The 25,461-nt window shown below is 50.0% G+C and overlaps 2 protein-coding genes across 3 annotated transcripts; both read left to right on the top strand.

The window, feature by feature from the left end:
* Nucleotides 1–4,429: 4,429 nt before the first annotated feature.
* On the top strand, nt 4,430–6,661 carry LOC119877610 (glutathione S-transferase theta-1-like). Its single transcript, XM_038575814.1, has 5 exons — nt 4,430–4,699; nt 4,786–4,873; nt 5,702–5,852; nt 6,130–6,306; nt 6,392–6,661. Exons 1-5 carry the CDS (start codon nt 4,588–4,590, stop codon nt 6,590–6,592), a joined length of 729 nt encoding a protein of 242 aa, XP_038431742.1. The 5' UTR covers nt 4,430–4,587; the 3' UTR covers nt 6,593–6,661.
* An 801-nt stretch (nt 6,662–7,462) lies between these two features.
* Nucleotides 7,463–18,543, top strand: LOC486404 (glutathione S-transferase theta-4). Of its 2 annotated transcripts, XM_038575812.1 has the most exons (6): nt 7,463–7,724; nt 9,786–9,873; nt 16,154–16,304; nt 17,106–17,282; nt 17,367–17,512; nt 18,265–18,543. In XM_038575812.1, the coding sequence occupies exons 1-6, from the start codon at nt 7,613–7,615 to the stop codon at nt 18,425–18,427; spliced, it is 837 nt and encodes a 278-aa protein (XP_038431740.1). In that variant the 5' UTR covers nt 7,463–7,612; the 3' UTR covers nt 18,428–18,543. The 2 variants fall into 2 exon arrangements, with proteins under 2 accessions (XP_038431740.1, XP_038431741.1); XM_038575813.1 differs by lacking the exon at nt 17,367–17,512 and having other exon boundaries at nt 7,613–7,724; nt 18,230–18,427.
* The last annotated feature ends 6,918 nt before the right edge of the window (nt 18,544–25,461 follow it).

The raw sequence follows: 25,461 nt of genomic DNA, 5'->3' as shown, positions 1-25,461 counted from the left end.
TGTACACCTTTCTATTTTATGCTAGTGTGACTGCACCCAAGTTCACCTGTCCAACACACAGCAGAGCCCATCACCGAGACATCGAGTGTGTGGCAAGGAAAGCATTTATTCGAAAGGCTACCACACAAGGATACAAGGGACAAGGCTCACACCTTCTCAAGTGTTGGTGAGGATGTGGAGAAAAAGGAACCCTCGTGTACTGTTGGTGGGGATGCAGACTGGTGCAGCCACTCTGCAAAACAGTCCAGATGTTCTTCAAAAAGTTAAAAACAGAGCCAGCATATGGTCTAGTAATTCCACTGCTGGGTATTTACCCAAAGAATATAAAAACATTAATTCAAGATTTTATTTATTTAAGAGAGAGAGAGAACACAAGCAAGGAAGAGGGACAGAAGGAGACAGAGAAGCAGACTCCTGACTGAGCAGGGAGGCCCATGTGGAGCTTGATCCCAGGACCCTGGATCATGACCTGAGACGAAGGCTGATGCTTAACCAACTGAGCCACTGAAAAGCCCCTGAAAACATGAATTCAAAAAGATATATGCAACCCTATGTTTATTGCAGCATTTTTTACTACAACCAAATTATGGAGGCAGCCCAAGTGTCCATTGATAGATGAATGGATAAAGAAGATAACACACACACATATTTATATGAATATTATTATTATTTATTTATTTATTTTTTTAAATTTATGATAGTCACACAGAGAGAGGGAGAGGCAGAGACACAGGCAGAGGGAGAAGCAGGCTCCATGCACTGGGAGCCCGATGTGGGATTCGATCCCGGGTCTCCAGGATCGCGCCCTGGGCCAAAGGCAGGCACTAAACTGCTGCACCACCCAGGGATCCCCAGGTCAGGGATTCTTAAAGGCCAGTGAAAGAGGGTCTGAGTAAAGGGGACAAGAGTCAGGTGACTCAAGATCAGCTTCGGGAAGTTGCTGAGTATGGGAGGGTCAATTTCATTTTGTTGTGCCCAAGGGGGAAGTCAGTGGTCCTAGGTTCTGTTTTCTTTTTTATGAAACCTTGAGTTCTTGCAAAACAACTAAATTAACATTTGCTGTCAAACATGAATATTATCTTACAGAAACAAGGTGACAGAGAATAAACAGTTTGGGGGGAAGAGTTGAGCTATGCTACCTACCCTGTTAACTCTGGTTTCGCTAGCATCCTAGTGGGGGTCTCTGGAGGAAAGAACGCAGCGTCTTTATTCATCACAAGGCCTACAACCTGTTTTACAAACCAAGGGCTTCTCATCAACCATGTGCCTCAACCCAAAACTTTTGGGAAATTGCACTTATGTAACAGAAACTGCACAGGTCAAAGCACACAACACTTTGAAGTTACTCACGGTTCCATTTGCCAAGGTCTGTTTTTCTGTCAAGTGATTTGTTTTTTTAGGACAGGGCCAGGGTCCCTAGTCTCTCAGGACCTTCCATACTAAGTCACATGGCTCATGTGGCTGCAGTTCTTGGAGGTGACAGTAGATGTCACTGCCAACCAATAAATGGGGTCCTTAACCTCGGCCACTGGAGCTCATCCTTCCGGGCTCCTACTTTGTGTCCCTGCTCTACCCATCCTGTGTCATTCCTGGCTTGAGCCTTGAGCGGCTCCCCTGTCACATCTGTCCTGCCCTGGGGGTTCCTGGTGGCTGTCTTCCCTCTTAGATCCTGTGCCGGTGGCCTCCCTCTCAGAGAGTCCTCACACTTGCTTGCTTTCCTGCACCTTTTTCATCTTTCCCCAGAGGGTTGAGGCTGGAGGCAGCCTGTGCCTTCTAGAACCACACCAGCTACATTTTGTTCACAATTGGATGGTTTTGCTTTCAACAGACGTTGCAATAAAATATCAGAAGTAAATGAAAGTAGAGTTGAAGAGTCACTCTGAGTTCAGTGTCAGTGAGAACTATGTCCTGGACGGTGGCCACAGCTAGACTAGCCACGCTGGGTACCATCAAAGGTGGGGGGCAGCAGGATCCTCAGGTTGCCTGCCAGGAGGAGAGACAGAAGAAATTCTGGAAGTGACCTCGAATCCCGAATTGGTCTTGGCAGAGGTAAGGGCTTGAATTAATGCTGGAAGCAGGAGGTGGAATGTGTTTGGGGCTTTCCAGTAGCCGGGCATGGTGAAGGGCATGCTGGCAGGCCAAGGTCACTACGGCGAGATGAGCACCGGGCTCTGGAGCCATGCTGAGGGGTTAGTTCCCAGGAACTGTCATTGCCCAGGTATGTGACCAGCTAGGGGCATTACCCAACCGCTGGATGGGGGCATGGAGCAGGATGGCTGGGACAAGGACAGCACGAAGGGGAACCTATCAATGGCAGAGACTTCTGCTAGGGGCCTGCAGGCTCTGAGGGCAGTGGGAATGGCTGGGTACCAGGTCCTCAAGTCCACTGCCCCCTCCCTGCCTGCAAACACCACATGGTGGCCCACCAATGCCATCTTGCCTGTAGGCCCATGACCACGTGAATGAGGGCTCGAGCTGGCCTGATGATGGTGCCCAGGACACCTTGGGCATGCCCGTATGGACCCAGGTGAGGTGAGTGATCAGGGAATATGACAGGTGAGAGCAGGGCCAAGGTGCTGGAGAGTGGAGGCTTGCAGACTGAGCCCCCCCTTCCCCCACCCAACAGGTGCTGGTTCTGCTCATGTGTATGCAGGTGCCCAGGAAGAAGCTGGCCAGGAACAGGGACAGACCAGTTTCTGAGGCAGAGCTTTGGTCTCCAGTCCAGGTGATGTTGGCGGACCTTATGGTGCTGAAGAAGCCACTAGCTCAGAACAGTAGCCCAGCCTCCCTCCACTGACCCTGCCTAGGGGGCGCGGGGGGTGCCATCTCTGTTCAACAGATGGAGAACCCTCCCACCCCCACCTCTTGCCTGCCCCTGGAAGGGGGTAGGTGGGATCCCTCCCTGACTTCCCTCAGGTCCTGTGGCAGCCTTAGGTCTCAGGTGGGGTCCATGACCTGGCTCTCCCTGCCTCCTGTGCTGGTGACCCCAGAATCAAAGCCTCAGTACTGGCCTGCCCATGAACCCCAGGACCATGCTGTGTTGGGAAGGGTGGTCATGCAGGTGGCATGGCAAGAGTGAATGGAGGGTATCCTGGGTGCAGGGTTGTGCCGGGACCCTCAACCTCGTCCCAAGGTCCTGGTGCAGGCTGTCAATCCCTCCTGGGGACCCCACAGAGGACATTATAGGTCCTGCTTGGAGGCTGGGAGACATAAGAAAGTCTCCTCTCTGGTCCCCTACCGTTGTTCTTCTCCCTCCACTGTTTTTGTTCTGTTTCTGAGTCTCACTCTCTGCTAGATGAATAAATGAATGGGTAAATGAAGATATGAGTTCCTTGCTGCCCTCTTCCCTCTGTCTTCCCAGCCTGCTTCCAGGTTATTCTCCCTCTGTCTATCCGTCCCCTCTCTCACTCCTCCCCTTTACCCCATGGCAGTGGCCCCCGTCCAATGTGGTAAACCCAGCTGGCTTGGGGGATCTCTGTGCAGGCTTGAGTTATAGTTCCTGGGGTGCTGGGCTCACTGATGGCTCTGGGCAGGCCGAGTCTGAGGCTTGCTGACCTGCCTGGCTTCCCTCCCTTCTGTCTGGGCTCCAGGAAGGCTGGCTCTGGACAGCCTGGCTCCTGGGGGTGGCCCGGGCCCACCCTACCTCTCCACTGGGGAAGAGTCTGAGCTGTGCTCCTTCTCCAGCCTCTCCTTGGGAAGGACATGGGCCTCAGCAGGGGTCAGCTTTGTGCCTTGTCCCAGTCCCTCCTTCCCAGAACTTCCTGCCCCAGCCCTAGGACCACCTGGTTCAGTCAGAGTGGCCAAGGGTTACGGGGTCTTCACTAGCCGGGCCAGGCCACAAACTGTCCTTGAAACCAAGGGTAGGGACAACCCTGCCCAAGTCACATGTCCTATGAGTATGTGTGTTTGTAGAGGATGGAATTTGTCCCTAAAAGTCCTGCCTGGAAGACTTCAATTCCTGTGAAGTGGGGAAGGCATGACAATGGGTCATGCATGGGTCAAGAAAGCCAGGGAGTGGCTCTGACCTCCTCAGGTCACAGAATGAGGCTGAGGCAGCTTCCTGGGAGTCCATGGCTCAGGTCTGCTCTGGTTGTTACCTGCTCCATGACCCACCCTGCTAGCGTGTGCCCGGGTGGGTGCTAAGCCCCAGCTCCCAACTCCCAACCCACCCATGACTGTTCTCTGGGCCCATGGAGGCCTTACCTGCAGCCCAGCCCTCAGCCTCTCAAGACTTGGGTTCTGGAAGTACACAGGACAGTCCAAGAGGAAGGCCAAGAGTCAAATGGACAAGGCTGGGGAGTGTGGCCACACTGGGTGAAGGGGCACAGCGAGGCTGAGGGTGCCCAGCCCGGCTCCGTTCCACAGAGGCCAGGAGGTGGGGAGGCTTGGCAGGGGGCCCAGCCCGCCTCCATTCCACAGAGGCCAGGAGGTGGGGAGGCTTGGCAGGGCGCCCAGCTCGTACGTAGCTCAGAGGAAGTAGGTTTTAGCGAGGCTAGCGAATTTCTTCAGGCCCCGTTTTGGAGGGGCCGAACCAAGCCCTGGACGCAGGCCTGAGTGGAGAAGGTGAGGGCAGCCGGAGGTGCAGCCATGCCGCCGGAGCTGTTTCTGGACCTGTACTCACCCCCCTGTCGTGCCATCTACATTTTCGCCCTGAAAAATGGCATTCCCTTCCAGCTGCGGCCCGTGGAGCTAGGCCGGGGTGAGCCTTGACTAGCCTGGGCTCCGTGGAGGGGGTGTCCAGGGGCCCGAACTCTTGCTGAGCCACTCATGGTCTCCACCCCTCAGGGGAGCACCTGAAGCCTGAATTCCTGAAGGTGAACCCTCTGGGGAAGGTACCTGCCCTCAGAGATGGGGACTTCCTGCTGGCGGAGAGGTAATGGGGTCCTGGGGTCTGCAGAGGCCTCAGGGCTGGGGGAGCAGGAGGGAGGAAAGCAGAAACCTGAGGCCCCCACTTCCTCCTTTTAGCTCACCCAGCTTGGAGGCAGGGGGCTGGACTAAGGGGCTGGAGCCAGTCAGGAAGACCCAAGCTCGAGGCTGGCCCTCCCCAGATGTCGCAGACCTGGCCTTGCAGCCACAGGGGCCAGGGACCTGAGAGCCCCCGATTTGCCCTGGGCTGTGAATCCCAGCTCCTCGCATCCTTGCTCTCGGCCTGGACAGGTCACAGAACTCCATGCCCCAGGTTTCTCCTCTGTAAAATGGGGGAGTCACATGACACCCCCCCCTCCTGGAACTTGCCTGAGAACAGAAACTGGTCTCGAAGTACCAGAAGCCCAGGGTTGGGGGCGGGGAACCAAGAAAGGGGGTCCTCCTCCATCCCCTCCTCCAGGCTCCAGGCAATGGCCTGGGAGGGAACTTGGAGACCCCTTGGGCAGGGCATCCATGGCAGGCCGCCTTCCCCCCCCTTCCTGCTCAGTAAGACCCTGATGCCAGCGAGCTGGGCCTGGAGGCAGAGAGCTGGCTGGGGTAATGGTAGGGAGGGGGGTGGCAATGTGGGCTGACGGGGGGAGCATATGAGGAATGGAGCAGTTGGGGGGGGCAACTGGAGGGGGATGGGGGTTGCGGATGAGGGGATGGGGACTTCCTCCCCTGGAGGTGGCCTTGGAGAGAAACGCTGTCAAATCACCCTGCTTGTGGGAGCCTGCCTGGAGCTGAGGGTGGGAGATCTCTGACGCCCCCCACCCCCCACCCCCCGGGTCCACAGCGTGGCCATCCTTCTCTACTTGAGCCGCAAGTACCAGACGGCGGAGCACTGGTACCCTCCTGAGCTGCAGGCCCGGGCCCGTGTGGACGAGTACCTGGCGTGGCAACACACCGCCGTCCAGCTGCCTGCTACCAATGTCTACCTGTGCAAGGTGAGCCGCCCTGCCCTACCGTGCGGGCCTGGGCAGGAGCTGGAGCCCCCAGGCCGGAAGGAACCGGTGGGCATACAAGCCGCCCACCCCATCCCAAGTGGGCATCCGTGATCACAGGCTTCTTCTCCTGTGTCTGATCCACTCCTCAGAATCCTTCTGAATACAGAGCCCGGGGGTGTCGCTAGGAGGGAGGGCTGGTGGCCAAGGAGGGATGGCCAGGTGCCTGGGACATTCGGAGGAGCCCGGGGTAAGCTGCCTCTTATTGTCCCCGGCCCAGTCCCTCCTGCCCCATTTCTCGGGTCAGCCTGTGGACCAGGAGCGGCTAGATCGGCTGATGGGCAAGCTGAGACCAGCTCTGCAGCACCTGGATCAGGAGGTCCTGGCTGCCAAGCCCTTCCTGGCCACCGAGCAGGTCTCCCTGGCAGATCTGATGGCATTCACGGAGCTGATGCAGGTGAGCCTCTCTTGCCTGCTTGCCCCCTGAGGGGGACTCTGGGTCCTGGGCTGAGCCCCCTGCTCCGGCTACCCTGTCTCCCCAGCCTACTGCCGTTGGCTGTGACCTCTTCCGAGACTGGCCCCGGCTGGCAGCATGGCGAGCCCGAGTGGAGGCAGCTCTGGGCCCTGAGCTCGTCCAGGAGGCCCACAAGCTTGTGCTACAGCCTCGGGACCCCCGAGACGCCCAGCGTGACCCCAAGCTGGCCCAGGAGCTGGTGCATCGGCTGCTGGAGAGGCTCGGCTGAGAGGGATGCGACAACGGGGCCTGCTCCCCTGCGCTCTCCTGCCCGCAATAAACGTGCTGTGTGTCCTCTGCTTGTCTCCGGCCTCATTTAGCCCCACTTCTGAGCAGAATCTAGAGGGCCAAGAGATCTTCCGTGATGACACAGCTGAGAGTGAGCAGCCCCAAGGCCTCCCCGAGTGTCCAGTTACCCTCCAGAGTTGCCAGGTGCTGAGTTCCACTTGCCACTGCCAGTGCCAAGCCAGGCCAGAAGTTTCTGGGCTTCTCTGCATGGTGGCATTGTCCGCAGTGCCCTGGCTGTTCCCCAGGCTCCTGTTCAATGCTTTCCTTGCTACAGTCTAGGCTAGACTGACCTATACCTACCCCCAATCCCTACTTCTGAAACCCTCCGTGGTTGGTTCTCATTGCCCCATCCTCATTCTGGACCCTGCAGAGCCCCTTGGGTTGCATTCTGCAATGAAGTTCTGGCCCTGAGAATTCCCATGTGTAAGTCCTTCTTACACAGGCCGCAGGCATGCACATGCACCAAGAGGGAGGGGTAGGGCAGGGCTGCAGGTGGCCCATGCCTCCTGTCCCTAAGCCAGGGACCTCTCTCTAGTCTACTCCTTTTTTTTTTTTTTTTTTAATTTTATTTATTTATTCACAAGAGACACAGAGAGGCAGAGACACAGGCAGAGGAAGAAGCAGGCTCCACGCAGAGAGCTCAAGTTGGACTTGAACCAGGGTCTCCGGGATCAGGCCCTGGGCTGAAGGCGGCGCTAAACCGCTGGGCCACCCGGGCTGCCCCTCTAGTCTACTCCTGAGTCTTCCCAGAACCCCTGCTGCTGTGAGAATTCCTGGCTTCCTGGCCCCATGACAATACCAAGTGAAACAAGAAGTTCTAGAATGTGGGGTTCTGGGCTTGGGTTGGAGAAGGTTGATAGGCACAGGGCCAGGGCCAGGGCCAGGGGTTTAGGTTGCATCTAGGCCCAGGTTCAGAGTGTGGCAGCTGTGGCTGGTGGGGGTGCCCAACGTGTGTCTCAACATGGGCCTGGAGCTCTATCTGGACCTCCTGTCAGCATCCTGCCGTGCTGTCTATATCTTTGCCAAGAAGAACAGCATCCCCTTTGACTTCCAGTTTGTGGATCTGCTGAAAGGTAGGCACCTCCTGCTGCCCTGCATAGGTCTGGCCCTGGAGCGGGGCAGGGCACAGGGTCAGGGTGTCTCTAAGCTGAGATGCAGAGGAGACTCCACCTCCTTAAGTCCACAGGGGAAGAAATGTTTCCCAACGGAAGGAACAGACTCTTATAAGGTAAAGTGGAAGGCAGAGCTGCCGAGTGTCCTCTGGTCTCCCATCCAGTGCGTTTGGCTTTTTCTCGCGAGAGGGTAACATCTTGTTAGCTGGAGCACCTCTGATCAGTTGACAAAGGTCGCAGAAGTGTGTGGTCATCCAAACCTGAGTCAAGACCATTGCTTTGGTCCATACCTGCTTAGGGTAACACAGACCCTGAGTGAGGTGCAGGGTGCTGGCCTCCAATGCTATCCCAAGCATCGAGGGGATTCGTAAAGGCTCAGGTTGCAGAAGCAGAAGTCTCTAGAACATAGTGGAGGAGACCAGGCGCTCTGAAATGAGGTGGGAACCCAGACCAGAAATGTTTCCAACTGGAGGCAGCTGGCTGCGGAAGGGTTAAAACTCCCAATAGATTGGGACACTTGGCTGGCTCAGTTGCTAGTGTGTGGACTTTTGATCTCAGGGTTGTGAGTTGAGGCTAATGTTGAGCAGAGAGGTTACTTTAAAAAAGAAAAATAAGAAAAACTGAGTTCAAGTCCACGTTGAGCAGAGCTTACTTAAAACAAAACAAGTTTCCTTAAAAAGTTGAAAATTGAGCTACTCTATGACCCAGCAATTCTACTAGTAGGTATTTACCTCAAAGATACAAATGTAGTGATCTGAAGGGCCACCTGCACCCCAATGTATATAGCAGCAATCTCCGCAATAGCCAAACTATGGAAAGGGCACAGATGTCCGTCAACAGGTAAAGGATAAAGAAGATGTGCTATATATATACAATGGAATATCACTCAGCTATCAAAAAAATGAAGTCTTCCCATTTGCAATGACATGGATGGAGTAGAGGGTATTAGGCTGAGCGAAATAAGTCAATCAGAGAAAGAATTATCATATGATCTCACTCATATGTGGAATTTAAGAAACAAAACAGAAAACAAAAAAGAAACAAAACAGAGGATCATAGAGGACAAGAGGAAAAAAAAAAAAAAAACAAGATGAAATCAGAGAGGGAGGGATGCCTGGGTGGCTCAGGGGTTGTGCATCTGCCTTTGGCTCAGGTCGTGATCCTGGAGTCCCCAGATCAAGTCCCGCATCGGGCTCCCTGCATGGAGCCTGCTTCTCCCCCTGTCTGTGTCTCTGCCTCTCTCTCTGTGTGTGTCTCTCATGAATAAATAAATAAAATTAAAAAAAAAAAAAAAGAAATCAGAGAAGGAGACAAACCGTAAGAGACTCTAAATCATAGGAAACAAAACTGAGGGTCACTGGAAGGGAGGCAGGCGGTGGGGGATGGGATAACTGGGTGATGGGCACTAAGGAAGGCCCGTGATGTGATAAGCACTGGGTGTTATGTAATACTGATGAATCACTGACCTCTACCTCTGAAACTAATAATATATAATACATTAATTAATTGAATTTAAATTTTAAAATGTTAAAAATGTAAAGTAGTGACCTTGAGGAGATAAAAACCCAAAACACAACAATAAAACAAAACTCCCCATAGACTGATTGCCCTTGAGAGGTTCTCTCTTGGATTCCAGCTGTGTGCTGCGGCTGGGGCTCCTGGCTGCCTCGCCCCTTTTAGAGGGATCTATAGGAGTGGGGGTGGGACCCGGGCCTCCAGCGGTTCTGCTGATTCATGGGCTGTGGCTTCAGGCCCAGAGCTGGGAGTGGGGGCTGGAGGGCTCTGACTCCTGTGAGCCAACGGGGTGTCCTGGTCACCGAGCCTGGGATGGGGTCAGGAGTCTTGATCCTAATCCCTGTTTTGTCACTGACTGGCCCTTGGACCTGAAGTTAGCCATGGTATTCCTCTGGGACTGTTTTTCCTCCTAGAGAAAATAGGGAGGAAGGCATTTCTGCCTCTGGGAGACCTGGTTCTCTCTTCCCTGGAGTCCCAGCACCCTCAGACCTTTCCTGTCCCTCTCAGGTCACCACCACAGCAAGGAATACATAGAGATCAACCCCCTGAAGAAGCTACCCAGCCTCAAAGATGGAAAATTTATCTTATCTGAAAGGTAAGTCTTCCCCAGAGGTCCCCACTCCCACCATCTATCTCTGCTCCTCCTAGGAGATTCATGCTAGTGCTTATTTTTTATTTACTATGAAAAAAATATATATATATCAAAGTAGAATAAACTAATTAATGAGGAGTATAACAAACTCCACATGGTACCCATCACCCAATTCCAACATTGGTCCACTTGGGGAGCCCATTTTACATCACCTGTAACCCGCTCTATTCCCCTGTCTGCCAACCACCCATCGTTTCATCCATAAACGTTTAGGAAAATACTTTTAAGAGATAAGGGCTCTTTGAAAACAAACAAACAAACATCAGGGGCACCTGGGTGGCTCAGTAGGTTAAGTGTCTGCCTCTTGATTTTAGCTCAGAACATAATCTCAAGGTTGTAAGATTGAGCCCCACCTCGGGCTCTGCACTAGTATGGAGTCTGCTTGGGATTCTCTCTCTCCCTCTCCCTCTGCCCCTCCCTGCCTGCTCGCACACACTCTCTCTCAAAAAAACAAACAAACAAACAAACAAATAAATATTTTTAAGCATCATTGTGATGCCTGGGTGGCTCAGTGGTTGGTCTGCCTTTGGCTCAGGTCATGACACAGGGGTCTTGGGATCGAGTCCCACTTCGGGCTCCCTGCATGGAGCCTGGTTCTCCCTCTGCCTGTGTCTCTGTCTCTCTCTGTGTCCCTCATGAATAAATAAATAAAATCTTAAAAAAAAAAAAGCATCACCACAATACCATGATGACACCTTGTAAAATTAACAATAACGCCTGGATTTCAAGCATTATCTTGTTCAAAAGTCTTTGATTAGGGGCCCTGGGTGGCTCAGTCAGTTAAGTGTTTGCCTTCAGCTCAGGTCATAATCTCAGGGTCCTGGGATTGAGCCCTGAATTGGGCTCCCTGCTCAGCAGGTAGACTGCTTCTCCCTCTCCTGCTCCTCTGCTTGTGTTCTCTTTGTGTCAAAAACATAAATAAAATATTTTTAAAAAAAGAAAAGAAAATTACTTATATAAAAAAAGTCTATAAAAAAAAAAGTCTCTATCTCATATATAGCTTGTAGCTCGTGCATTTCAATCCCACTCCAAAAAACTGCCAAGTATTGCAACTGGTGATCTGTCTCTTGGGTCTCTTTCCTTCTATAGCCCCTTCCATGACCCACCTCTCTTGCCTTGGCATTTTTTTTATAGTCTCCATACCTACAGGACCCTGAGATCAAGAGGGACATGCTCAGCCAACTGAACCTGCCAGGCACCCCTTGCCTTTGCATTTTTGCTGTGGTTGAAGAATCCGAGTCCTTCCTCTTGTGGAATTTCCCACAATCTGAGTTTTTGCTGATTGTATTCTTATGGTGTCATGTTTACATGGTTTTCCTGTCCTTTCGTTTCCTGTAAATTGGTCATTGGAAGTAGAAGTTTGGTAAGATTTGAGGTTGACTGTTTTTCAGACTGTTTCAGAGGTGATGTCATAATTTTGAAGTATGTCGTCTAAGTGGACCACAGGACCTCTGCTGGCCCAGGGCCTGGATTATTTTCCTAGGGCTGTGGTCACAAATTATCACCGACTGAATGACTTAGAACAACAGAAATGTATTGTCTTTTTTTTTTTTTTAAGATTTTATTTATTTATTCATGCGACACACAGAGAGAGAGGCAGAGACACAGGTAGAGGGAGAAGCAGGCCCCATGCAGGGAGCCCAACGTGGGACTCGATCCCTGGACTCCAGGATCACGCTCTGGGCCAAAGGCAGGAGCTAAACCGCTGAGCCACCCAGGGATCCCCATGATTTTTTTAAAAATAATTTTGTTTATTTATTCATGAGAGACACACACACACAGAGAGAGGCAGAGACACAGGCAGAAGGAGAAGCAGGCTCTATGCAGGGAGCCCAATGTGAGACTTGATCCCAGGACCCCGGACCACATCCTGAGCCAAAGGCAGATCCTCAACCGCTGAGCTCCCAGGCGTTCCCAGGGTATGATTCATCCTGGGGCAAAGTTCCACTCTCTCTGTGAACCTCTGAAACCAGATAAGGAGTTGTCCTGCTTCCAAAATACTATGGGGAGGGGCGCTGGGTTGACTCAGGTGGTGAAGCATGTGACTCTTGATCTCAGGGTCTTGAGTTCAAGCCCCATGTTGGGTATTGTAGAAATTACTTTAAAATGATAATAAAAAAAATACAAGGAGGGGCACCTCGGTGGCTCAGTCAGTTGGGTGTCTGCCTTCTGCTCAAGTTCTGATCCCACAGTCCTGGGATCAAGCCCCATGTCCAGTTCCCTGCTTGATGGGAAGCCTGCTTCTCCCTCTGCCTCTCCTCCTGCTTGTGCTCTCTCTCTCTTTCTGTCAAATAAATAAGTAAAATCTTAAAAAAATATATGCAATGGAGGAACATGCACAGGGTGGATATTCCCATTCCCAAACAGAAATAGGAAGGGGGGAGAATCTCATACATTCCAAGCAAGTCTGGAACCCAGCAGGGTAAATCACTTTAGATTTTAAGGCTTGAGAATCATCCTTTTGGCTCCATGCTCTGTCCCCTGGGCCCATAGGGTGGTGGCCCCACACTCTGGAACCAGGGAGGATGAAGCTCAACTCCCACCTGCACTGCCCCACTCCAGGCCCACTAGTGGCAGGGCAGCCCTACTGGCCTCTGAACCTCCTTCTGGGTCACTCTTCCCTTCTCTTTTCTTTCCTTTCTTTTCTTTTCTTTTCTTTTCTTTTCTTTTCTTTTCTTTTCTTTTCTTCTTTTCTTTTCTTTTCTTCTTTTCTTTTCTTTTCTTTCCTTTTCTTTTCTTTTCTTTTCTTTTCTTTTCTTTTCTTTTCTTTTCTTTTCTTTTCTTTTTTTAAGACAATTTATTTATTCATGAGAAACACAGAGAGAGAGGCAGAGACATAGGCAGAGGGAGAAGCAGGCTCCATGCAGGGAGCCCGATACAGGATTCCATCCCAGGACCCTGGGATCCTGACCTGAGCCAAAGGCAGATGCTCAATCGCTGAGCCACCCAGGTACCCCCCCTTCCCTCTTCTTGAAGGCTAACCCAAGTTTGCAGTTGGATAGCTCTGTCGGCCATTGTCACAGAAGCCCAGCAGCCTTCCTTCATTTCACTCCCCTTCATTTCACTTCATTTCTGTCCCCCTCCGTCCAAGCTGGCAGCGTTCCTACTGAACTGGCCACATGGATTCACAAATCACGCACCCTTATGTCTTTAGCAAATGATCGTCCCGCCGCACCCTTGCACCCTCGGTGTTCTCTCCAGAGCAAGGCCCCAACTTTAGTGCCAGGGCTCCTCCTCTCTGCCTTCTCTTGGCTCTGTGTTCTCACCTGGTGGGCCTAGCTCCCCAGCCTGGATCTCGGAACTATATGCTCTCCATGTCTGGTAAATCCGCTCCTCCCTCAGAGGTCTTCTCCAGTGACCCTCGCCGCCCACTCCCCCCAGCCAGGGGAATCTGGTACTTCAGTACCAGATCTCTCCTTTGGCCATCTCCCTGTCTGTCTGTCTGGAAAAGGATCAGCCTCTCCTTCTCAGGGTATCTGAAGTTCCCAAAGAAGGGCATGCATGGGCCTAGTCTGAGTCCCCTTCCTGCCTGTGGGCCACTCACTGGCAGGCACACTGGGGCCCCTGACTGCCAGTCACTCTCGCCAGAATCACTGGATTAAAGATGACAGAGCAGGTCCTCATGAGAAAAGTTGGGGAGGAGGTGCTAGGCAGACAGAAGGCCAGGAACTGTGATGCTAGCCGGGGTACCTGTCCCCAGAAGATGGGGCTCCTGCAGGCACAGCAAGCTCTGATCTGCTACGGTGGCAGGAGGGGTGGCAGGAGGCATTCGCAAATACAGAGGTGTGGATGGGCCCTACTTGGCCCTGGTGCTCCCGGTGTGGGAGCCCGGAAGGCTGATGCCAGAGAATGAGCAGTGGGGATCTCAAATCACAGGACAAAGAGACACTGAGTGTGGCAGTGGGCTGTGGGCTCAGAGTGGCACAAGCTACAGACAACTTGGGGGAACCAGTCAGGACTGGGAGCCACCAACACGTCTGCCCAGAGCAGTCATGACCCAGGGGTTGGCCACCAAGGACAGTGCTCCCAGAGGTTGCAAACTGGGGAGGGGCATTGGGCCAGTGAGGCAAGCCTCTGCCTGCCTCTGCTGCCCATTCACACTCCTCCCGACCTGACTCCATCCTGACTCCATCCATCCCCTCCACCCCCTGGTCCTGGTCAAGGTCGTGCACAACACCAGGTGGTCAAGAGCAGTGCCCCGGCTTGGGCTCGGACTCGGGCTCAGGCTGCTGGGGTCAAACCCCAATCCTGTCACTCATGGGCTGTGTGTCTTTGGTAAGTGAGTTATATTTCTCAGCCTCAGTTTCCTCAATTGTAAGCATACAGGGACCCATCTTACAGGGTTATTGTGGGTTGAACTGAGATGGTTTAAGATTTAGGATTTCCCTCCTTGACAACTCCCCCCTTCTTAGAGAGGTGGACCTTTGGGGCTTCCCTCCTCCCTCCCAACCTGCTCCCTCCCTTCCTTTCTCCCCATCCATCTTTGCTCCCTTCTCACTTGCTGACTGCGCAGGCAGTGTTGGGGGCTGCGGTGGGAGGGGTGTGTGCGCAGGGTAGGTGGGGCAGGCACCTGCACCTTCAACTTTGATGTCCTATCAGACTCTGGCTTAGGGCTCTCTAGGGCCCCAGACATCCTAGATTCCTCAAACACCTGTGTCTACCCTGAGTTCCTCCTTTCCTGCCCCCCACCAGCAAAAAGCAATACCATCTCCTCCAAATGGTGCCTCCAGTCTGTACCCTCCCCATACCCCCGTGGCCTCTGCTCTCCTCAGAACCCCTCCACCCACTACCAGAGCGGTTTTTTTTTCTTTCTTGGCAGGATTTCCTTCTTCTTTATGGTTGAATAATATTCCATTGTATATTTACACCACATTTTCTTTATTCTTTCATCCACTGATAGACACTTAAGTGTTTCCATACCTTGGCTATTCTAAATAATGTGGCAGTGAACATGAGGGTGCCGATATCTTTTTGTTACAGTGCTTTTGTTTCCTTCAGATAAATATCCAGAAATGGAATTGCTGGATCATATAGTGGTTCTATGTAGACACCTCCATGTTATTTTCCACAGTGGCTCCACCAGTTTGCATTCCCATCAGCAGTGCACAAGGGTTCCCTTTTCTCCGTATCCTTGCCAACATTTGTTATTTCTTGTCCTTTTGATGACAGCCATTCTCACAGGTGATATCTCATTGTGGTTTTGTTTTTCTTCTAAGATTTTATTTTATTTATTCATGAGAGACACACAGAGAGAGGCAGAGACATAGGCAGAGGGGGAAGCAGGCTCCATGGAGGGAGCCTGATGTGAGACTCAGTCTTGGGACCCCAGGATCACGACCTGAACAGAAGTCAGAGGCTTAACTGCTGAGCCACCCAGGTGTCCCCTCATTGCGGGTTTTGATTTGCATTTTCCTGCTGATGAGTGTTGTTGAGCACCCTTTCATGTGTCTGCTGGCCATCTGGACATCTTTAAAAAATGTCTCCTCCAGTTCTTTGTCCTTTTTTGATTGGATTATTTGTTTTCTTGCTACTGAGTTATAGGACAAAGGGATATTTCTAAAATTCAAGGTGGATTTTTTCATCCTCCTGCTTATATAACCAGAACCTTGAGGGTTAAGTCCATAGCCTCCCGCATCACCAAGGGCCTCCCTGTGTGGCCTCCACAGTATCTCTAGCTGTCTCTGACCATTCTCCCCATCCTTCTTCTGGTCACATCCACCAACTCTCTTTTTTTTTTTTTTTTTTTTTTTTAGTTTATCTATTCATGAGAGACACACAGAGAGAGAGGCAGAGACACAGGCAGAGGGAGAAGCAGGCTCCATGCAGGGAGCCCGATGTGGGACTCGATCCTGGGTCTCCAGGATCACACCCTGGGCTGAAGGCAGGCACCAAACTACTGGGCCATCGGGGCTGCCCCCAACTCTCTTTTCTCTGCCATGCTACCTCTTACCCCTGAATTCCCATACATGTTTCCCACTACCTAGACTGCCCTTTCTGATGCCATCTAGCAACTCCCATTCACCCTGTCAGTCTCTCTGTCTTCTCTTACTGACTGTTGACTGACTGCTTTTCTTGGCATCCTTTGGGCTCATCCTTTCCCGAGAAAAATGTCAGTGCCCAGAGCCCATCTCTGGCTGGAGGCCCTGCCTTGGGCCCAGACCACACTGGGGTGGTGGGGTAACAGAAGGAAAGAGCAGTGCCCCCCGACTTTCTCTCTCTGCAGCGTGGCCATCCTTTTCTACCTGTGCCGCAAGTACAGCACACCCTCGCACTGGTACCCACCAGACCTGCACACACGCGCCCGTGTGGATGAGTTCATGGCTTGGCAGCACACTGCCATTCAGCTGCCCATGAGCAGGATCCTCTGGATCAAGGTGAGTGGGTCCAGGCTAGGGCTGACTACTGGGGTGTTCAAGGAGATCTCCCTCCTTTCCTGAGCCTCATTTCCTTGGCTCCATCTCCTGCCTGCCTAGATTTCTAGAGCTAATGGGAGTATAGAATGAACCACTGGGTATGAAAAAGCCTTGTAAAAACAAGGGGAAGGGCACCCAGGAGAAGCTGGTATTACTCAAGCCAGAATAGGATTCAAGAAATTTCACTGACTTAGAAAACATCAGAGCTGAAGGGCCCACAGAGATCACTAAATTTGAAGATGACCCATAGCTGGTGTATGTGCCTTTACTGCTTATCTCATGCCTGAGACAGACCTCACTAACCAATTACAGGATTCCTTCCCGCAGGGATCTCTCTCTCTCTCTCTCTCTTTTTAATATTTTATTTATTTATTCATGACAGACAGACAGACAGACAGACACACACACACACAGAGAGAGAGAGAGAGAGAGAGGCAGAGACACAGGCAGGGGGAGGAGCAGGCTCCGTGCAGGGAGCCCGACATGGGACTCAATCCTGGGTCTCTAGGATCAGGCCCGGGGCCGAAGGTGGCGCCAAACCCCTGGGCCACCATGGCTGCCCCTGCAGGAATCTCAAAATCCCACTGAATTGTGGCCCCAGGTGACTTCTACCAACCAGAATCACTAAAAGGAATGAACCTACTTTCCATCCTTGGTTCTGTCCAACACCTCTCCAGCAGACAAGGGTGCTGAAGAGCGGAGGTTCAGATGGGATTATTAGAGTGCAGCCTCCTCTTCCCTCCCATCTCCCACCCTGGCCAGATGCTGATCCCAAGGATCACAGGTGAGGAGGTTCCAGCCGAGAAGACAGAACAGATGTTGACAGAGGTGAGGACAAACATGCAGCTTTTTGAGGAGAAGTTTCTGCAGGACAAGATGTTCATCACCGGGGATCACATCTCACTGGCTGACCTGGTGGCCCTGGTGGAGATGATGCAGGTGTGGAGTGGGATGGGGTGATGGACAGAGCCTGGGAACAGGTGAGATTCCTCTGCGACCATTGGGGCCATGCTTTGATTATAGGCTGGTGAAGTCTCCAGTGTCTGGAGTCTCCAGGAAGTGTACAGAGGCCATCAAAGTGTCCTTCCGGCTGAGAGCTTCTTTTCTAGAGCTCCAGACACAGCTCTGAGTCTGAGGGGCATCCACTGTGTGTTTGGGGGCACACCCAGGTGTGGGCATTTATGTGGTTTCTACACGCAGGGGAGGGTGGCCATTTCTGACCTGGCTGGTGTGCGAGATGGCCAGTTCAGACTCTGGCCAATGTCCTGAGAGGCCAACGTAATCTGTGGCCAGTATGTAAAGTGTCTATTTTAATGCAGACCATCACCAGGAAAAACCAGTGTTTCTGGCCCAAGTGGTGTAGTCCCCTATATTTCACCCCTAACCCTTATATTTCACCCACACCCACCCCATTTTGGAGGCCCCAAGCTTTTTGGGTGCATGTTTCTTAGACTACCTGCTGGGTCACCCACTCTAGGGCCTGAGCCTGATTACAGAGGAAGGTTCAATGCGGAGGAAAAAGAACTGAATTCGTTGCACCTTCATCTGAGAATAAGGGATTTCCCAGAAGAAGGCAGGACCCATGGAAGGTTTCATGCTGAAGTGGGAGCCATCTGGGCCAGGTGTCACCTCAGAGAGGGATTTAGGAGCCTTGGAGCAAGACCAGTGGCCAAGAATCCTGGAGATTCTGATCTTCCAGTCCCCACCCCACATCTATCACATAATGTCTGACCCCTTGCCCAGGCCAGGGAGTAGGGTGGGTCACAGACTCACTCTTGGTAGAGGCAGATTAGGAGAGCCCCTGAGGCTATAGGGACCTATAGGTAGGGCTGGTCCCCCTCTCCCTCCTTCTGCCTGACTACTCCTTCTTCTTCATCTATCTATAGCCCATGGGAGGCAACTATAATGTCTTCCTCAATAGCTCCAGGTTAGCTGAGTGGCGCATGAGGGTGGAGCTGGCCATTGGCTCTGGCCTCTTCTGGGAGGCCCATGACCGGCTGATGAAGTTGGCAGAGTGGGACTGTTCAACACTGGATCCGATGGTCAAGGAGAAGATCTGTGTGTTGCTGCAGAAGTTCAGATAGAAGCAGAACTTCTGCAGGGCTTGGCTGGCTCACCACTTTTGAGCTTCCTTTCTTAGAGGAGATGTTGAAAACAACTACATTTCTTTGCCTAATAAAGTACTGCAATCACCACCATGGCTGCTGAGTCTGGGACAGTTGGTATGAGCATAGGGTTTGGTGTGGGCGAGTGTGGTGGTCATGGGTCCTCCCAGGTTCCAAAAAAAAGTTTTAAAACTAAAGGTTAAATATGATTAAGGGCGGGGAATCCCTGGGTGGCTCAGTGGTTTGGTGCCTGCCTTCAGCCCAGGGTGTGATCCTGGAGACCCAGGATCGAGTCCCACGTCCGGCTCCCTGCATGGGGCCTGCTTCTCCCTCTGCCTCTCTCTCTCTCTGTGTCTTTCATGAATGAATGAATGAATCAGTAAATCAATCAATATCTTTAAAAAAATGATAAAGGGAGTCTTGCTGGTTAAGTCAGTTCAGTGGAGCATGCAACTCTTGATCTCTGGGTTGGAAGTTTGAGCCCCACATTGGGCACAGAGCTTACTTTAAAAAAAAAAAAGATTAAAAAAAAAAAGATCAATTGGGGGTGCCTGGGTGGATCAGTTGGTTAGCATCCAACTCATGTCATGATCTCAGGGTCATGAGATTGAGCCCTACATTGGGCTCCGCAGTCAGTGCAGTGCTGGAGGTTCTCTCCCTCTCCCTCCCCCTCTATCCCTCCTCCCTCTACACTTGTTTGCACACTCCCAAATAAATAAAAGATCTTAAAAAAAAATCAACTGGGTTAGGGTGCTCAGTTGTTCGGGTGTCCAAGTCCTGGTTTCAGCTCAGATGGTGATATCAGTGTCATAGGATTGAGCACATCAGGATCTGGGCTCAGCAGTCGGCCTGCTCCTCTGCCTCTGCTCCTCCTCCCTCTCATGCTCTGTCTTTCAAATAAATAAATAATACAATCTTCTTAAAAAATCGACCAGGAGTTCCTAGGTGGCTCAGTCAATTAAGCATCTGCTCAGGTCATGATTCCTGGGTCCTGGGGTAGAGCCCAGCATAGCATCGTGCTCTCAGCTTAGTAGAGAGTCTGCTTCTCTCTTCCTCTGCCTGTCTTCCTGCTCGTGCTCTCTCTCTCTTTCTCTCATTCACTCTCTCAAATAAAATATTTTTTTAAAAAAGATTTTATTTACTCATGAGAGACACAGAAAGAGAGAGAGAGAGAGAGAGGCAGAGACACAGGCAGAGGGAAAAGCAGGCTCCCTGCGGGGAGCCCGATGCTGGACTGGATTCCAGGACCCCGAGATCATGACCTGAGCCAAAGGCAGACCTCAACCACTGAGCCACCCAGGGGTCCCAATTTATACCCTTTTAAAGTCCTCACTCTGCTGCACCTGGCTGGCTCAGTCAGTAGAGCAGGCAACTCTTGATCTCAGGGGGGGTGAGTTCGGGGCCCCACCCTGGGCATGGTGCCCATTTAAAAATGAATTTTAAAAAAATGGAAAAGGAAAGAAATGAGAATCCTCTGTTTGTAAACCCTCAGGGAGTTGGGGTCTTTAGAGCCTTAGCTCTCTGTTCTCCTGGTTAGCAATAATCCCATAAACAGCTTTCTCTTTTTCAAGATTTTATTTATTCATTAGAGACACAAAGAGAGAGAGACAGAGACAGAGACATAGGCAGAGAGAGAAGCAGGCTCCTTTCAGGGAACCTGATATGGGACTCAATCCCTGGGCTCCAGAATCATGCCATGGGCTGAAGGCAGACACTCAACTGCTGAGCCACCCAGGCGTCCCATAAACAGCTTTTTTATTCGTTTCTTGCAAACACTCAGTGGGGCCCTTGCTGGCTTTGGTGCTCGTTGGGTGGATGAACTCTCCTTCCGTTAGGTTATGCAGTCAGTAAGAAAAAAAAGCACGACTCCATAGAAAAATGGACTAAAGATATGAACAGGCGGTTCACAGATGGTGAGAACCAAGTAGCAAAAACACATAAAAAGAACCTAAAACTGGGGCACTTGGGTGGCTCAGCTGGTTAAGTGTCTGCCTTCAGCTCAGGCCATGATCCCAGGGTCCTGGGATCGAGCCTCACATCAGGCTCCTTGCTCAGTGCAGAGTCTGCTTCTCCCTCTCCCTCTGTTGTTCGCCCTGCTTGTGGTCTCTGGCTCTCTCTCCCTCTCTCTCTGTCAAATAAATAAAATCTTAAAAAAAAAAAAACAACAACCCTGAAGCTTATTAAACATAGAAAAATGAAAATTAAAGTTATAATAAATTATAAATATCACTCCACACCATACCCATTAGGTTGGTATATTTAAGATATGTTCAGGGTCTTGTGATAGCAAAGCCACCCAGGCACCCCATGTTCACAAGTTTAAAACAGCAGAATCACAGTTGTTCTTGTAGCTCTATTTTTGTGACTACTAGAACAATTTATTTTTTAAAAAATTTAAATTTTATTTAAATTCAATTAATTAGCATATAATGTATTATTGTTTCAGGGGTAGAGGCCAATGATTCATCAGTGTTAATATAACTCCCAGTGCTCATCACATCACGTGCCCTCCTTAATGCCCCTCACCCAGTTACCCCAGCCCCCACTCCCTCCCCTCCAGCAATCCTCACTTTGTTTCCTATGATTTAGAGTCTCTTAAGGTTTGTCTCCCTCTCTGATTTCATCTTGTTTTATTTTTGCCTCTCTTCCCCTATGATCCTCTGTTTTGCTTCTTAAACTCCACATATGAGTGAGATCACATGATAATTCTTTCTCTGATTGACTGATTTCCCTTAGCATATTCTCTCGTTCCACCCACATCACTGCAAAGGGCAAGGTTTCATTTTTTTAAATGGCTGAATATTATTCCATATACTCCACTTTCAATAATGGATGTAACAAGGCAGAGGTCATAGAGGAAATAGACTCAAATGATGCTCTAAACCAATGGACTCCCCAGATAGATTCACAGAACTCTCCACCCAATGACCACAGAATACACATTCTTTTTTTTTTTTTTTAAGATTTTATTTATTTATTCATGAGACAGGCAGACAGGCAGAGGGAGAAGCAGGCTCCCTACAGAGAGCCTGATGTGGGACTCCATCCCAGAACCCCCAGATCACGACCTGAGCCAAAGGCAAACACTCAATCGCTGAGCCACCCAGGTAGCATTTTTTTTTCTTTAAAATTTATTTATTTTTTTAGTAATCTCCACACCCAAGATTGCGAATCCGAGAAACCACCAAGGAGCCGACACCGATGCAAACACACGAGGGTTTATTTACAAGCTCGAGCTTGGGTCCAAGTATACTCTACACAGCAGAGCAGGGGCTTGGACCCCGAAGTGGGTTACAGCTGGGTTTTTTATGGGCTGGTCTAGGGAATTTCAGAAGGGGTGGAGGAATTTTTCCATTCCAATATGGGGGACAGGGTGGGGGAGTTTCTTAAGATCTGATATGGGATTTCCTGCCGAGGGCATTCTGAGCTCTGTTGTCTTTGTGATATGGGATTCCTTGTCAAGGACATTCTGCAGTTTTTCCTGTAAAGTTCAGCTCTTATTCACAGGGGCCTAAGATGGCTGTACTTGTGCTAATGCTAAACTTGAGGTGGAATGGCCTTAATTTTCTCGGCCTCCACAGTCAGGTCACAAAATAAATCTCATTGAATTTAAACAGATCGAAGTCATATCTTGTATGTTCTTGGAACACAATGGAGTGAAATTAGAAAATAACTGAAGAAAAACCAGAAAGTTCACAAATACCTGGAAATTAAACAATATATTGTTAAACAGCCATAGAGGGATCCCTGGGTGGCTCAGCGGTTTGGCGCCTGCCTTTGGCCCGGGGCGCGATCCTGGAGTCCCGGGTTCGAGTCCCACGTCGGGCTCCCGGCATGGAGCCTGCTTCTCCCTCCTCCTGTGTCTCTGCCTCTTTCTCTCTCTCTCAGTGTCTATCATAAATAAAAATAAATAAATAAATCTTAAAAAAAAAAAAAAACAGCCATAGAGAAGTTAGAGAATACCTCTAACACATGAAAACAAAAACACAACATAACAAAATTTACGAGATAGAGCAGAAGCAGTGCTACAAGGGAAATTTAGAACTGTAAACGTACATGAAAAACGATCTCAAATCAATAACCTAACATTATACCTTAAGGAACTAGAAAAAGAAGAACAAACTAAACCTGAAACCAGCAGTAGAAAGGAATAATAAAGACTAGAGTGGGGATGCCTCGGTGGCTCAGCAGTTGAGTGTCTGCCTTCCGCTCAGGGCGTGATTCCAGGGTCCCAGGATCGAGTCCCACATCGGGCTCCCCGCAGGGAGCATACTTCTCCCTCTGCCTGTGTCTCTGCTTCTCTCTGTGTGTCTCTCATGAATAAATAAAATATATATTTTTAATATTTTATTTATTTATTTATGATAGTCACACAGAGAGAGAGAGGCAGAGACACAGGCAGAGGGAGAAGCAGGCTCCATGCACCGGGAGCCCGACGTGGGACTCGATCCCCGGTCTCCAGGATCTCGCCCTGGGCCAAAGGCAGGTGCCAAACCGCTGTGCCACCCAGGGATCCCGAATAAATAAAATCTTAAAAAAAATAAACGGATAACATACAATGACCAGGAGTGCAAGGGTGGTTCAACATAGGAAAATCAACCAGTATAACATACCATACTAATAGAATAATAATAAAAAAAAAATCCCATGACTATCTTAATAGATGTAATAAAAAAAATCATTTGATGAAATCAAGAAAAGCATTTGATGAAATCCAACATCTTTTCAGGATAACATTACTCAACAAAGAATAGGATAAAGGGCAATAGGATACTGGGATGTCTGGGTGGCTCAGGGTGTGATCCTGGAGTTTCGGGATCGAGTCCCCCATAGGGCTCCCTGCATGGAGCCTGCTTCTCCCTCTGCCTGTATCTCTGCCCCTCTCTGTCTGTGTCTCTCATGAATAAATAAATAAAATCTTAAAAACAAAAGAAAGGCAATAGGATAAAGGGCATCTATGGAAAACTCATAGCTAACATCATACTTTGTGGTAAAAGACTGAAAGCTGCCCCTCTTCCCACATCAGGAACATAAAAGGATGTTCACTGTCACCAGAGGGACAGACCAGACCGAGTACCCTCCTCAGGAGCTATGTGGGAAACCCAAATGATCTGATAGGGTGGTGACAGTGCAATCCTACCCCACTCCTGGGTTTCTTTGTTTATTTTCCTAGCTTTATTGAGAAATAATTGACAAATAAAGGTTGCGCCTATTTTAAGTGTACAGTGTGAGGTTTTGATATACATTTACTTCGTGGAATGAATACCACAATCAAGTCAAGTAACATATCCACCACTTCATGTAGTAACCATTTTGGCATTGTGGGTCATTGTCCTGGAGTGACAGGTGCCTTGCTGGTGGTCTGGCTTTTGCTTTCTTACTCTGCCCCTCCAGGCTCTCTGGGAGTTTGCACTTTGAGAATGGTCTGAGCATTGGTTGGGAACGTTCTGTCTAAATGGCCTTAACTCTTTTTCTATAAAATAATAAATCCAGGGATCCCTGGGTGGCGCAGCGGTTTGGCGCCTGCCTTTGGCCCAGGGCGCGATCCTGGTAGACCCGGGATCGAGTCCCATGTCGGGCTCCCGGTGCATGGAGCCTGCTTCTCCCTCTGCCTGTGTCTCTGCGCCTCTCTCTCTCTCTGTGACTATCATAAATAAATAAAAATTAAAAAAAATTAAAAAAAAATAAATCCATCAATCTCTCATGAGTTGGGTTATATGAGTCAGATCCTAAGAAAAAGATTAATCCTGGAATATGGACCAAATTAGGTTTTGAGACTCTAAGATTGAGACTGAGCCTTAGGGATCCCTGGGTGGCGCAGCAGTTTGGCGCCTGCCTTTGGCCCAGGGCGCGATCCTGGAGACCCCGGATCGAATCCCACATCAGGCTCCCGGTGCATGGAGCCTGCTTCTCCCTCTGCCTGTGTCTCTGCCCCTCTCTCTCTCTCTCTCTCTATCATAAATAAATAAAAATTAAAAAAAAAAAAAAGAGACTGAGCCTTAAATTTTTTTTCAGTAAAAAATCATTATTACCAATATTTACTTTCTTTGCAAAAATCTTCCTTACGGCGTAGAAAACGTTATGTTCCTGCAGATGCATTTTCAGTTGTACTTGTGTTAGGAAATGACATAGACACCATTTGACCAGGTGGCATAGGCATGCTCTGGGGGATTTCTGGGTAGTGAGGAACAGGCCTGAGAGGCTCAGCAGATTAGTCCATGGGTGGTGACTTGCAAGAGGGCCCTGTAAGGCTCTAGCCTCTCCATCATATTATCTAACTATCTACCTATCTATTTACTATTGAGATATAATTTACATAACAATGTGGAAGTTTAAAGTGTACAACGGGCTGATCTGATACATTTGTAGATTATAATAAGAGCTAACACCTCTATTACGTCACCGAATTATCATTTCTTTTTTGTAGGGAGAATAACCAAGATCTAGTCTCTTAGCAACTTTGAAATCCTCTTACAGTCGTTGATTATATTGTTGACAATTAATGTTGTTGACTAATAATCCTTACGTTGTGATAGATCTTCACAACTTATCCATCTTCTAGTTGCAAGTTTTTTTTGTTTTTTTTTTAAGATTTTATTTATTTATTCATGATAGTCACACAGAGAGAGACAGAGAGGCAGAGACACAGGCAGAAGGAGAAGCAGGCTCCATGCACCGGGAGCCCGATGTGGGATTCGATTCCGGGTCTCCAGGATCAGGCCCTGGGCCAAAGGCAGGCACCAAACCGCTGGGCCACCCAGGGATCCCTAGTTGCAAGTTTGTATCCTTACACATCCTTCCAGTTTCCCCACCTCCCAGCCCCTGGTAGTCACCATTCTACTTTGTTTCTAGGAGTTTGGCTTTTTTTAGATTTCACAAATAGTGTGATTACACCGTGTCTTTCTGCTGGACTTACCTTACTCAGCATGATGCCCACAGGGTCCACTTAGGTTGTCACAAATGACAGGATTTCCTTCTTTCTCATGGCCGAATAGTATTCCATTGGCTTTATA

Source organism: Canis lupus, chromosome 26, assembly GCF_011100685.1.
Source record: "Canis lupus familiaris isolate Mischka breed German Shepherd chromosome 26, alternate assembly UU_Cfam_GSD_1.0, whole genome shotgun sequence".
Taxonomy (NCBI): Eukaryota; Metazoa; Chordata; class Mammalia; order Carnivora; family Canidae; genus Canis; species Canis lupus.
Note: the sequence above shows the minus strand (reverse complement) of the source record. Positions and strands in the feature narration are given on the sequence as shown.